Here is a 14,615-nt window from a genome sequence, read left to right on the forward strand (position 1 = left end):
ATCACTTTTCTTTTTGTGGACATCATTTTTGGAGAGACATAAATATCATTTCTGTTGTATTTTCACTATATGAAACTTATGTTTGTTGTGAAGGAGTTGCCATAGCAACTACAGCCAATGTTTGAAAAGTTAACGAGGCGGCGGCCTTTGAAAGGTAGTTGTTTGGCCACTTCAAAGCACCTCCCTTGTCACTCATCATTTACTTTAACAAGCTGCAGCTACCTGGTGAAAAAGAAACGCTTCAGCAAGGAGAGTGAGAGGCTGTACATGATCGGATGGGACATCACTATAAAATCCTGCTTTTGTTTTTTAAATTGAAAAAAAAAAAATCTGCAATGGATTGAGAGCGCGATGTTTGAAGCGCGAAGTAGCGAAGGATCACTGTATTGCAAAAATAAATAATAAATAAATAAAATAAAATAAAATAATAAAATATTTAAACATAGCTTTTTTATTTATTTATTTATTTTTTATTTTTTTTCTGGCTTCATTGAAACCACCACTAATAATCCTTTTATATGGCTTTGTAGTTGGGCTAGCTTTGTACAAATTAGGAAAAAACGTATTTAGATGTGCTTCTTCCCCGTCCTTGATACATTTCTGAGGCATTGGATCGGAACTCGGTATCAGCAGATCCTCAAACTCAGAGTCATACGAAAAAATATGTGATCTGGATGTCCCTGATTTGAGCTGCAGTATTTGACATGTGCTTCTGAAAGGGTTAAAGACCATACGTTCGAAGCAGTGTTGTTTTTGCAGCCCTTTTAATTTTCGTCTTAGTCTTTTGGACGATAGTACTTATTAATCATATTTTAGCCATATCATAATGCGTTTGTCATTGTATAGTTTTTTGTTGATGAAAACTCAAGACTAATTTCGTCTACTAAAAATGTTTTTGTCTGTAAAATTAAAACAATTTACTCCAAAAATGATTAAATAAATAAAGGTTTCCAACTATTTCAAATGAACATTGAAAGACAAGCACATATCGTAGCGTCCACAAGGACAATGCCAACTTTGTGATGATAATACACACTCAGCAGGAAAAACAGTACATCATTAATTATATCTACCTGGTCGCCACAAACTGTGTGTAAAAAAAGTTGTCTAAGTTTAAGAGGAGGCTCGCAGTTAGCATAAGTGTAATACTAATGTGAATGCTATGCTAACGCTACAAGTTACATTTAGTTTGTGATGATCACTTAGCACAGACCTTTAAAGGCCAAAGCGACATTGCATATTTTCTCTGGACACAATAAGAAAACAAATCTTACCGTGTGTGCAAGCACACGCGCTGTACATCACATGAGTGACACAACCAGACACTGCTATGATGCAAGCTAACTGCACATAAAATCTCACGCATTGTGAACATGTGACGGAAACTATTGCATCCCGTCTCGTCAGATGAAAACTGGCATTTGTCTCGTTATGCTTTAGTCTTCCAAAACACGTTTTTAGCTCGTTATCCTCTCGTTGTCATCATGAGAAAATGGTTCATTGACAAAATAGCTTCGTTATAGTCATCGTTTTCGAAAAACAACACAGTTCCGAAATGGTTATATGCGATTTTAACTCATTGGCTTCCAATGGCAGTGAAAGACGTCCAATCCAATCCTTCCAGTTCAAATGGATTGGACATCCATCGTCATGAACTGAAAAGTGCAAAGCAAATACAAAGTACACGCCAGAAACAATAAACTCTCTGTGTTTAATGAAACTGCAGTTGATTAATATCTGTTTATTACACACACTGACTTCGAGTGATATGGTGGTGAGCCAGCAAACATCTGGGCAAATTAACAATTGAATGAGCAGTTTCGCAAATAAATTAAGTTCTTGGGTTTACACATTTTCTTCTGAAAACATTGGAGTATTCATTTAGCACAAAATGCACTCTATCTTCGCAATGCATAACTTTCAATGGTATCCCTCCATCCAGGTAGTTCTCCAGAACCTTCTCCCTAAAGTTCACCTCTGGGATCCATTTCTGAATCCTTCAATCAGACAAGGATTCTACATCATGATATCCTGGAAATCTTATTAACAAGGATTTCTGTGTCCCTTTCTCTTCCCCTTCCCACTCTTTTTGCCATTTTTCATTTTGTTTTGTTGGTGAAACTTTCCCCGCTCCTTCTTTGCTGTTATCATCTCACACATGGGAAACCTCCATTCCTACCTCCATGGCCTCCTACTATCCTGTCTACGGAAAGTGGGCGTATGACTTATCGTGATATGTACGAGATGCTTCGAGACATGTCCCCTCCTCTAGGTTTGGGAAAGAAATGCCCACCCCGCATCGCCTATAAGGTAGAATCCCTCCCCCCCTCATATTTTCCTTGCCTCGTTCAGTCACTGCTGGTTTCCTGCTTCTAGCTGTCAAGCACCATCCAATTTCTGTCAGTGTGTCACATTCAGAATCTTCTGGGCTGCTGATGTATCGTGTTTTCCCGTGAGGCCTCATGGCATTGTCATTCTTCGTGAGGGTTTGACATCCAGCTATGTTTAGTTTGAAAAGAATCGTTTCTGTATAGATTATCCTCGGTTTTTAATATTGAGCAGGGAAGGAACAAGAAAAATCTTAGGAAGCGTTGACTAGAACAGTTGAGGGATTTTGGAAATCTGACTATAGTCAGCCTGTGTGATGTTTGCGTGATCTATCTCTACTTGCATGGGTTTGCTGCAAGTACTTCCTCTCACATTCAAAATAAATGAGTTTTAGGTACTGTGCATTAAAGGGCAGATGAAGAGTTTGTCCCATTTCAGTGTAATTTGACGAATTTAAACACTGGACGAGTTCGTCCAAACGACTATGTCATTTCTAACGCGTAAATGTGAGAAGAATTAGCGTTTTTTTTTGTTTTTTTTTTTGTTTTGTTTTTTAGCACTCCCTCAATTCTGCCTTCCCAAATCTGGAAATGTGACGTCATTTACAGAAGGCACAGAAGGCGGACTTTATCTATAGCAGCACCAGCAATAGTGATATTTCCAACGAAAATATCCGTTCAGGATTACTTTTTCCTGACGTTAGCAATGCAAGGGCTCCCAGGAAAAATTATCTACAATTAATCCTTACATGTTTGAACCTGAGGCATCAGATGATGACAATTTACTCGTCAAAGCAGACGGTTGTGATGATGCCGACTGGCAGATCCGCACCTCATGAAAGGAAGAGTAGTAAGTAAGGGTGTAACGGCACATGTATTTGTATTGAACCGTTTCGGTACGTGGTGCTCGTTTCGGAACGGAGGCGTACCAAAGGAATTTCTGACGTAATGTAACCCTTACTTTTCGAGGCTGTGAGTCGATCGGGTTACAGTTTCTTTGTGTAGATTATAACTACTCTGTCTTCTCTACTATAATTAGGACCAACACGGTATCAATCAGCCAATGCACACCAGTCGCAGTGCGGCCGTGTGTTAGACGCTTCCCAGAAGCGGCTCACCACAACACACGTGAAAAGAACGGCAGAGTTTATTATTTGACGCAAGACGCAACCCTCCTGCGTCAATACTACTAGTAGTAGGATCGGGCAGACCGGAAGTCACTCGTGTAAAAATACGGTAGATCCGGTCGACTTTCAAACTAATATGCAATCGTAACCCACTTTTTGAGTCCATCAGATCTCTTGAGTGGTAAATCAGGGCACAGTTGACTTGTCTTTGTTGATTTACTGCTGTCTTCTCTGCTATAATAATAACCAACACGACCCCGTGTTCAATACAAAACCCTCCTACCACAACAAAACAAGTAGGAACTAATATTCACATAGGAACTAAAGTTATACAACATAAAATATACAATATAAATTAATACTACATCACATTTGTAAAATATAAACACATCATAAAATAAACAATAGCCCATTTAAATAATAAATGAGCTAAAACACCTGTAATTAAATAATAAGAATACACAGATTCAGCTTACACAATTAAATTTATTAATTTCTGTGTGGCGCTTTAACTTGAGAAAATCCACCAATAAAGCTTTTGAAAACCGTTCGTAAGAAAAAAAATATGATACTTTGAGGCATTTTATTTGTAAAATACATGTTAAAATCTTTGTCATTGGGATTGCTTTTCTCTTTAGCACAGGACTTCTTTTTTCTTCTTTCTTTCAGAAAGAAAGCTGACCAATACGCGGGGTCTGAAAGGGAAATTGTTTTTGGTTATCTTTAAATACCCACTACTTTTTGAGCAGAATTCTAGCTTTGTATAGGCTAATGTTCCTATTGTTGAAAGCACAAAGGTATGTAATAAACAACTAGCACATTTAGATTTTGCATTTTTTTTTCTTACTGTACTGAAAATGAACTGAACTGTGACCTCAAAACCGAGGTACATACCGAACCGAGATTTTTGTGTACCGTTACACCCATAGTAGTAAGCCTATGTCTAGCATCGTGATTGCTTTCTGAACCTTTCTTTCAACAGTCATTCTGTGATATAATTATCAGTAATTGTAAAAACAGACGAGTAGTTACATAGATCTAGTAATAAACGTATCAAAATTCACATGAGTAGACAACCTGTCAGCTGTCCTATCTACTTATGACTAGCGGACAACAACAACAAAAAACAGGTCGCACTTCAATGAACAGGCAGTAGGATTTGCCCTCCTACATCAACAGAATTGCAGCAAATTTTAGAATTCGAAAAGCCGGTAAGGGTCTACTTAAGTCTTTGAAAAACAAGGGTTTTATTCTCCTGGGGTTTCAAAGCTGTCGTCGCTGAAATGTTGAAATAAAAAAAGTGATCGATAAGCCGGGCAAAGATGTCCAAACGTTGCAGAAGAATGTTTTTTGGGCCACTGATTGTGTCTCTAGCCTTCGTCTGAGCAATTCATCGATAGACATCAAGATGGCATGATGAATCTTGTAAGAAAAACCCAGAAAATATTTGCATTATATGGCAAGGATAGCGTAGTGCTATACTTCCATATTGGAGTGTTGGCGAGGTCTTCTGTAAATTACGTCATAAGGTAGTAGCCGGCAGCGAGGTGCGTCTCGCGTTGCTAAGGTGTTGCTATGGCAGTAACTCAAAAAATAACGTGGTCAGTTCAATGGTTTTATTTGTAATATGCATTTTGACACAGCAAATGATGCATTCAATACAATTTAACTGGGTAAAACACTCAAGAATTGAACTCTTCATCTACCCTTTAAAGACATGTAATCACGGTCCATTTTTTGTGGTCCTCAAAAGTAAATCATGTGTGTCCACTTCATCCATCCATCCATTATCTACCGCTTAAACTGGGGTCAAGTCGCGAGGGCAGCAGCTTTAGCAGGGAAGCCCAGGGCCCAGACTTGCCTCTCCTCAGCCACTTCAACCAGCTTGTCGGCGGGATCCTAAGGCGTTCCCAAGCCAGCTGAGAGACTCTCCAGCATGTCCTGGGTCATCCCCGGGGCCACTCGCAGGAAGGACATGCTCGGAATACCTCTCCAGGGAGGAGTCCAGGAGGCATCCAAAACAGATGCCCGAGCCACCTCAGCTGGCTCCTCTCAACGTGAACTAGCAGCGGCTTGACCCTGAGTCCCTTCCGGATGACCGAGCTTCTCACCCTATCATTAAGGGAGGGCCTGCACACCTTGTGGAGAAGCTAATTTTGGCTGTTTGTATCCGGGACCTTGTTTTTTCGGTCATGACCCACAGCTCGTGACCATAGGTGAGGGCAGGAACGTAGATCCACAGGTAGATCGAGAGCTTTGCCTCTTGGCTCAGCACCTTCTTCACCACAACGGGTCAGTACAGAGTCCGCATCACTGCGGACGTCACGCCGCGCCGATCCCCCTGTCAATCTCCTGCTCCCTACTACCCTCACTGGTGAACAAGACCCCTTGAACTCCTCTACTTGGTGCAGGATCTCATCCCCGACGCCGTGAGGGCACGCCACCCTTTTCCAACTGAGGACCATGGTCTCGGATTTAGAGCTGCTGATCTTCTTCCCAACCGCTTCACACTTGCCTGCGAACTGCTCTATTGAGTCTGCTGTATGTGGTGCATAGAAGCTGCTGGCAGCCAAAGCTGCTGGCCTGGGCTTTTAGCTTAGTGGTAAGTGCGCTCTCCTGCCGTGCTGTACGTGTCGTGCGGTGTGGGTACGAGTCCTGACCTGGACGAGGGGGATGTATTGCATTGTGCAGCCCTTCTCCGTGCACACCGGTTACATTGGTGCCGTGACCTGGATTAGCATTGATGGTTTTGGGGGGGGGGTAACGGTTGCACGCAGGTCCGTTGTTTGCAGTGCATATAAACTGCCCTCCTGATGTCTTCAACAGGGCATACTGGCATCTAAAGCTACTGGCCTGAGCTTTTGGCTAAGTGGTTAGCGCGCTCGCCTGCCATGCTGGACGTGTCGTGCGGTTCGGGTACAAGTCCTGCAGACCGGTTACATATCAAAGACTATACAAATCTGAAAATATTTAAAGTTAGAGGTCCCAACTCGAAAAGACTCAAGTTTGGATGTTTAGCATCCAAAATTGTTGGCTCCGACCAGTTATGGACTCTATTATTAGAACCAATTCACTGTTAAAACCTTTAGACCATAGGATTGTTTCATGATTTTATGAGGCATGGAATATCCTATTGTTTGCCCTTTATCTGAAAGGGGCAATTTTGGGACAAAAGCAAGCTGATTTTCTTTGTGTTTACCAGGATTTGCTCAGTCAATTTTGATAGGCTGCAGGTTACTTGCATCTCAAATAAAGACCCTCTTAGCAATAATTCACTTTGAACAGTTACATGAACACCTGCACCAAATATCTAGACAGTATGACTTTAGCAGTTTGTGTAGACATAGCTCACTAGTGAAGAATCTCAAGAAAAAAGAGGAATGAACTAGTGTGACTACTGGGCAGCAAAACAGAAATATGGAACAGATAATAAGAAGTTTAACAGAAAGTTGGTCTTTGATTTTGAATCAAATACCGTGTTGCTTGCTTTAGGCAGTTTTGGAATATCCCATGTGATTTTATTGTGGGTCTTCTTATTCATTTGCATGATGCATTTCTTTCTTATCTGCCACTTGTGTCCTCAACTGACACTCTGCTGTTGTTTCTCAGAAAGAAGTGCAAGACTTTCCATACATACTCAGCACTATACATTCTTTCTCATTATTTCCCACCTCACTTCACTTTATCTCTCTCATTGTCTTTTATTTATTCTTTTCCCCGCCTGTTTCTAATGCTTCAAGGATCATTATGCAGATATGCATGTCCCACCCTGCCTGCCTCAATGTCAATGTCTGTACGATTTCAAATCTGCATGACCAGTACAATGCTTTAGTACAATGTACATAATTTGGACTCAACTCATATTTTATTGTCAAATATTCTGTGATTTTAGGATTTGTAAATTGTTGTATTTCTAACAGAAAAATATATATATATTTTTTTTAAAACATTTTGCGGTCTATCAATAACTGCTAATTCAGACATTTTCACTGTCCAGTTAAACTGTATTGCCTAATAATTTGCAACTCATGGGTAATTTTTTTTTTTTTTTTTTTTTAATATTAAAAGAATTGAAAAAAAATTCAGTGTTTATAAACCTCCCTTCTCTTTTTCTGCCACTCCTATTAGCGTTTGGTTAGGATGAACATGCCTATTGCAGATGACAATACAGTGCATTTCACCTCCACACTGATGGCCCTGATTCGCACAGCCCTGGAGATCAAACTTGCGTCGGGTAAGAGACCAGTAGTTCAACATTTCACATTTTTTTGCAGCTGGAATAACGCATATACAGTGCTGGCCAAAAGTATTGGAACCCCTGCAGTTCTGTCAGATAATGCTAAATATCTCCCAGAAAATGATTGCAATTACAAATGTTTTGGGAGTAATATCTTCATTTATTTTACTTGCAATGAAAAAAACACAAAAGAGACTGGGGAAAAAATTAAATCATGATCATTTTACACAAAAACACTCCAAAAATCGGCCAGACGAAAATATTAGTATCCTTTGAAAAATCAAGTGATGCTTCTCTAACTTGTGTAATTAACAGTACCTTTTACTTACCTGTGGCACATAACAGGTGGTGGCAATAACTAAATCACACTTACAGCCAGTTAAAATGGATTAAAGTTGACTCAACCTCTGTCCTGCGTCCTTTTGTGTACCACGTTGAGCATGGAGAAAAGAAAGAAGACCAAAGAACTGTCTGAAAACTTGAGAAGTAAAATTGTGAGGAAGCATGGGCAATCTCAATCCATTTCCAAAGACCTGAATGTTCCTGTGTCTACCGTGCGCAGTGTCATCAATAAGTGTAAAGCCCATGGCGCTGTAGCTAACCTCCCTAAATATGGACGGAAAAGAAAAATTGACGAGAGATTTCAACAAAAGATTGTGCAGATGGTGGATAAAGAACCTCGACTAACATCCAAACAAGTTCATGTCCTACTGTCCAAGGGTACAACAGTTTCAACTCGTACTATCCGTCGGCGTCTGAATGAAAAGGGACTCTATGGTAGAAGACCCAGGAAGACCCCACTTCTGACCCAGAGACGTAAAAAAGCCAGGCCGGAGTTTGCCAAAACTTATCTGAGAAAGCCAAAAAGGTTTTGGAAGAATTTTCTCTGGTCAGATTAGACAAAAGTAGAGCTTTTTGGGAAAAGGCATCAACATAGAGTTAACAGGGGGGAAAAAACGAGGCCTTCCATGAAAAGAACACGTTCCCCACAGTCAAACATGGAGGAAGTTCCCTGATGTTTTGGGGTTGCTTTGCTGCTTCTGGCACTGGACTGCTTGACCATGGCATTATGAAGTCTACCAACTACCAGACTACCAACAAATTTTGCAGCATAGTGTAGGGCCCAGTGTGACAAAGCTGGGTCTCCCTCAGAGGTCATGGGTCTTCCAGCAGGACAATGACGCAGAACACACTTCAAAAAGCACTAACAAATGGTTTGAGAGAAAGCACTGGAGACTTTCAAAGTGACCAGCAATGAGTCCAGACCTGAATCCCTTTGAACACCTGTGGATAGATCTGAAAATGGCTGTTTGGAGAAGGCACCCTTCAAATATCAGAGACCTGGAGCAGTTCACCAAAGAAGAATGGTCTAATATTCCAACAGAGCATTGTAGGAAACTTATTGATGGATACCGGAATTTGTTGTTCGCAGTTATTTTATTTAAAGGTTGTGCTACCAAACTCCAGCCTGGCTTTTTTTGTCTCTGGGTCAGAAGTGGGGTCTTCGTGGCTATCCTACCATAGAATCCCTTTTCATTCAGACGCCGACGGATAGTACGGGTTGACACTGTTGTACGCTCGGCCTGTGAGGCAGCTTGAACTTGTTTGGATGTCAGTTGAGGTTCTTTATCCACCATCCGCACAATCTTACATAGAAATCTCATCTGTTTTGGTTTTCCGTCCACATTTAGGGAGGTTAGCCCCAGTGTCATGACCTTCACACTTATTGATGACACTGTGCACGGTAGACACAGGAACATTCAGGTCTTCGGAGATGGATTTGTAGCCTTGAGATTGCCCATGCTTCCTCACAATTTTGCTTCTCAAGTCCTCAGAAAGTTCTTTGGTATTCTTTCTTTTCACCACGCTCAATGTGGTACACACAAGGACACAGGGTTGAGTCAACTTTAATCCATTTTAACAGGCTGCAAGTGTGATTTAGTTGTTGTGACCACCTGTTATGTGCCACAAATAAGTAACAGGAGAAGCATCACATGATTTTTCAAAGGGTTCCAATATTTTTGTCCGGCCCATTTTTGTGTAAAATGACAATGATTTCATTTTTTTGCCCCAATTTTCTTTTGCGTATTTTCATTGCAAGTAAAAAACAAAACTGAAGAGATTACTACCAAAGCATTTTGTAATTGCAATCATTTTCTGGGAGAAAAAGTATTATCTGGCAGAATTGCAGGGGTGCCAATACTTTTGGCCAGCATTGTATAATATTAATAATGATAATACTACTACTATTTACACTGACAATGTACAATACATTTCATGTAAACATTTTTCATTGACAGGAGTTTTGGCACAGCATTTATGTGATATTGACCTGAAAAGAGAATTAAACAGAGTATGGCCCAGTTTGTCACAGAAGACTATTGACCTTCTGGTGACGCCGCATAAATGTAAGACCAGTTCCTTTTTCTGATTCCTAGGAAACATGTTTAAAAAAAAATACTGTAGTCAATGACGTGTTAGTTTTTTTTTTTTTTTTTTTTTTTTTTTTTTTTTTTTTTTTTTGTATTCTGGCGCCATCTACTGCTAAAATACTCTTTTCCAGACAATGAGCTGACTGTGGGGAAAGTATATGCTGCTCTCATGATCTTTGACTACTATAAGCAGAATCGTGCCAAGAGACTCCAGCAGCAGCATCCTTCAGGAGGGGTTCAGGTATGTAGGTGAAAATTAATCTTATTTATTACCTATTTATAATCTATTTATTATCATGTTTGGATGTCTTCCAGAGTAAATTAGGGGCATTGTTTCGCCCTATACTTCCTCTTGGTCATATCAAAGAAGTAGAGCCTCCATTACCCAGTCCCAAACAGCTATTGCCTCTCCATCCTGAATCAGAAGCAGAAACGTCACCTCTTCCACCTATCACAACTACAGCTACCAGCTCGATAAACAGGGACACAGTGTGAGTGTTTGCAGTCAGTAACATAGTTTACATATGGTGTCATAGATATTAAATGGGCCATAGACTTCATAATGTATTGACATGATACATTCCCCATTCACTGCGTCGCACCTTCCCGAAGGCGGACGTCCCACACGCCGCTTAATTTATTACATAACCATTTATTTATAAGAATTTTCAACGCAAAAAGCTCTTTGTTGTTCTGAGGGGGCCGCTACAGTGACTTAAAGACTAGAAGCACATTCGACATATTTACGTAAAACAAATGCTAACTGCAGTTTTTTTTTTTCTTTTTTTTTTTTTTCTTTTCATTTAACCGAGAATCGAGACTGTTTAACGTCCATTTCTATAAAGAATTCAGGGATTTAAGCATTTATTCACAATAATTTTCAACGCAAAAAGCTTGTTTGCATATGGCAGCCGCTAATTTGCTTACTGAATAGCATCATAAGTTTGCAATATTTACATGAAAAAAAATGCTAACCACACATTTTTATGTTTTTTTTTTTTTTCTTTTAACCAAGAATTGAGACTGTTTTATGTCCATATCTATAAAGAATTCAGGGATTTAAGCATTTATTCAAAAAAAATTTCAACAGAAAAAGCCCTTTGTTTTCATAAGGCGGCGCCACAGTGGTTTAAAGACTAGCAGCACATTCGACATATTTACGTAAAATAAATGCTAACTGCATGTTTTTTTGCAGTTAATCAAGATTCAAGACTGTTTTACGTCCATATTTCTAAAGAATTCAGGGATTTTTTGTTTACATATGGCGGCCGCTAATTTGGTTACTGACTAGCATCATAGTTTGCAATATTCACATAACATAAATGCAAACCGCACATTTTTTTTTTTTTTTTTTGTGCTTTTAACCAAGAATTGAAACTGTTTTATGTCCTTATCTAGAAATAATTCGGGGATTTAAGTATGTATTCTAGGGCTGTCAAACGATTAAAATTTTTAATCGAGTTAATCACAACTTAAAAATTAATTAATTGTAATTAATCGCAATTCAAACCATCTCTAAAATATGCCATATTTTACTGTAAATTATTGTTGGAATGGAAAGATAAGACAAGACGGCTATATACATTCAACATACGGTAAATAAGTACTGTATTTGTTTATTGTAGCAATAAATCCACAAGATGCCATTAACATTATTAACATTCTTTCTGTGAAAGGGATCCACGGATGGAAAGACTTGTAATTCTTAAAGGATAAATGTGTGTTTGTATATTGTGACTAAATATTGCCATCTAGTGTATTTGTTGAGCTTTCAGTAAATGATACTGTAGCAACTTGACTGTTCTGCCCAAATGCATGATGGGAAGTGGTGCAACCATGACTGTGTGTGGTGGCTGCAAATGCTATATCTTCTCTGTGTTGGGTACAATACAGGGTGTTAAGAAACACTCCTGTAATTATTCCCCACGACGTTTCCCACAATATTTATAGTTGTTGTGGGAGAGACGTTAAAGCTTTTGCCAATTAAAAGAACGGTGCCAATGAATGCTTGTATCTACTCCACTCACTTGACGCTACCTCTTAGCTCTGTATATAAGTAAAACGGCGCCATTGTAGACTGTTAGCGGCAATGCGTGAGTGGGTCATGCCACGCATGCGTTAATTGCGTTAAATATTTTATTCATTCATTCATTCATTTTCCATGCCGCTTTTCCTCACGAGGGTCACAGAGGTGCTGAACCCTATCCCAGCAAACTACGGGCAGTAGGCAAACGTGATTAATTAAAAAAATTAATTACCGCCCGTTAACGAGATAAATTTGAGAGCCCTAATTTATTCGCAAGAATTTTCAACGGAAAAATTTCTTTGTTGTACTTAGGGGGCCGCCACAGTGACTTAAAGACTAGCAGCACATTCGACATACAATTCACGGTTCAAAAGTTTGGGGTCGCTCGGACTACATTTCTTACGAATATGAATCTAATTAATTGATTGGCTCAATGATAATGGAAAATAAATCTATTGACTTATACCAACTTTCATGTGTATTGGTTTAGATGATCCAAAGTTCGATTCACACCTTCGTTTTCAAAAATTACTAAAACATTTTGAAAACTTCCAGAACAAATGTCTGGATTTTATTAGCAAATTAAATTACAATATTTGAACATGAATTATATTAACATACATAATAAATACAAACTCGTTAATAATCTCTTAACTATACAACAACACCAAAAATAAGCATTTGTCTAAGACCACTTATTATTGTCTTTCCAAATAAATGAATTAAATATAACTGAAAAAGTTTCTTAGTCAGGGAATAACAAACGTAAATAAAAATGGAGCCTTCCTTCAGGTAAAACACGACTTTTGTCCACAAGCACAGTCAAACTTAACTAAAAATGAAAGCTCCTTTGGGCTGCTTTAAGACCACATAAATAAAATAAAATGAAAATTGGGGAGAACGGGGCAAACCTCGGTCCACTACATTTCGCACAGTTTAATTAACGTTAACAGTAGAAAACACATACTGAAGGACACTTCTCTCTAAGCAGATTCCTACTCGAGTTTTGCAGGTTAGCAAATTCACACAGTTTAATGTTATGCTAACTCTGACTTTCGGTTGGACTTTCAGTAGCAAAATTAATGGTTTGTTTCCAACCTCCACAACATTGATATCTTTTTACATTGCCTCCTGTCATGCCTTCATTTAAGTCCTGTCAAGTTTGTGCCTTAGCATGCCTTGTTATTGTGATTACCCATTGATTTCACCTGTTTTGCCTGCTCCTTGTGTATCCCCCTATCTGCGTCCTCTCATGCCACCCACCTGGGCCCCATTGTTTCCTTACATTGTCTGTTTATTTAAGATCCTGGTTTCTCTTCAGTCCTTGTAGCGTCATTGTCAATTTGTTGTTAAGCCCACTGTCGATTTCAGCGTCCAGCCCTCGGGTTCTTGTTCCCCAAATAAGTCAGTTTTGACCCAGTCTTTTGTTCGCCTCTTGAGTTTGGTTGTACTTTGCTTTTTGGACTCCTTTGAGTTTTGTCACTACAATTAAAACATTTTTGAGTTTATCACCACCCGGCCTTGCCTCCTTGTCCTGTGTTTGGGTTTACCTAGTCTTCAATCTCCTGATACTTACAGTGGCTGCTGCTGGCCGAAAAAACTTTAAATATCCCTCGTTTTTGAAGGGGGCGGAGGAGGCGGCATGTTGTCGACATGTTGTATTTCTGTCGGGGATGTGAGTACATGCGTGTGTGTGTGTGTCATCAGCCAATCAAACGTGTGTTGGGGGGGGGGGGGTGGACTGTCACAATCAGCAAGTAAAAAGGGTTAAATGTAAGTCTGAAAATAATGAAAAAGATTCACTTAATAATGTTAGGGTCTATTCTGTCTTTACAGCATATGGGATAACAATCTAAATTACCTACAGTACAGGCCAAAAGTTTGGACACACGTTCTCATTGGTGCGTTTTCTTTATTTTCATAATTATTTATATTGTAAATTCTCACTGAAGGGAAAAAAAAAACTAAGAAAACATGTGGAACTATGTACTTAGCAAAAAAAAAAAAAAAAGGTGAACTAACTAAAATCATGCATAATATTCTAGAATCTTCAAAGTAGCCATCTTTTAGCGGATTACTTTTTTGCACACTCTTGTTATTCTCTTGATGAGCTTCAAGAGGGAGTTACCTAAATGGCTTTTGACTTCACATTTATGCCTTTTCAGGATTGATTAGTAGAATTTATTGCTTTATCAATGGGGTTGGGACCTTCATTTGTGTTGCATTGAATGAGGTGTGTCCAAACTTTTGGAACTGAACTCATTATATAATGCAAATAAGGTTGCTTAAAAATTGGTGGGGGACAATTTGAACATCCTGAAAAGTTGGTAGTGTTATCTCCCTACCATCCTTATGCAAACCTACGCCATTGCTTTTAATGATAAAAGCTGAGGTTAGTGTGATCAGAGTACAGACATGCTGTGTTAAACAGTTCTTAATGCAGATAAATGGTTACTGCACAAGGTC

At 39.2% G+C, this 14,615-nt stretch overlaps 1 protein-coding gene across 8 annotated transcripts in view; it reads left to right on the forward strand.

Moving 5' to 3' along the window:
- Window positions 1–14,615, forward strand: part of cacna1bb (calcium channel, voltage-dependent, N type, alpha 1B subunit, b) — a 411,213-nt gene that overhangs the window by 363,842 nt on the left and 32,756 nt on the right. For 7 of the 8 annotated variants that reach the window (XM_057818689.1, XM_057818692.1, XM_057818684.1 and 4 more), the window contains 5 exons: window positions 2,214–2,310; window positions 7,583–7,688; window positions 9,992–10,099; window positions 10,255–10,364; window positions 10,439–10,614. In XM_057818689.1, the coding sequence (XP_057674672.1) occupies window positions 2,214–2,310; window positions 7,583–7,688; window positions 9,992–10,099; window positions 10,255–10,364; window positions 10,439–10,614 (597 nt within the window). The remainder of the gene's footprint in view (window positions 1–2,213; window positions 2,311–7,582; window positions 7,689–9,991; window positions 10,100–10,254; window positions 10,365–10,438; window positions 10,615–14,615) is intronic. The other variant, XM_057818685.1, reaches the window with a different exon arrangement.

Source organism: Corythoichthys intestinalis, chromosome 17, assembly GCF_030265065.1.
Source record: "Corythoichthys intestinalis isolate RoL2023-P3 chromosome 17, ASM3026506v1, whole genome shotgun sequence".
NCBI classification, from domain to species: domain Eukaryota; kingdom Metazoa; phylum Chordata; class Actinopteri; order Syngnathiformes; family Syngnathidae; genus Corythoichthys; species Corythoichthys intestinalis.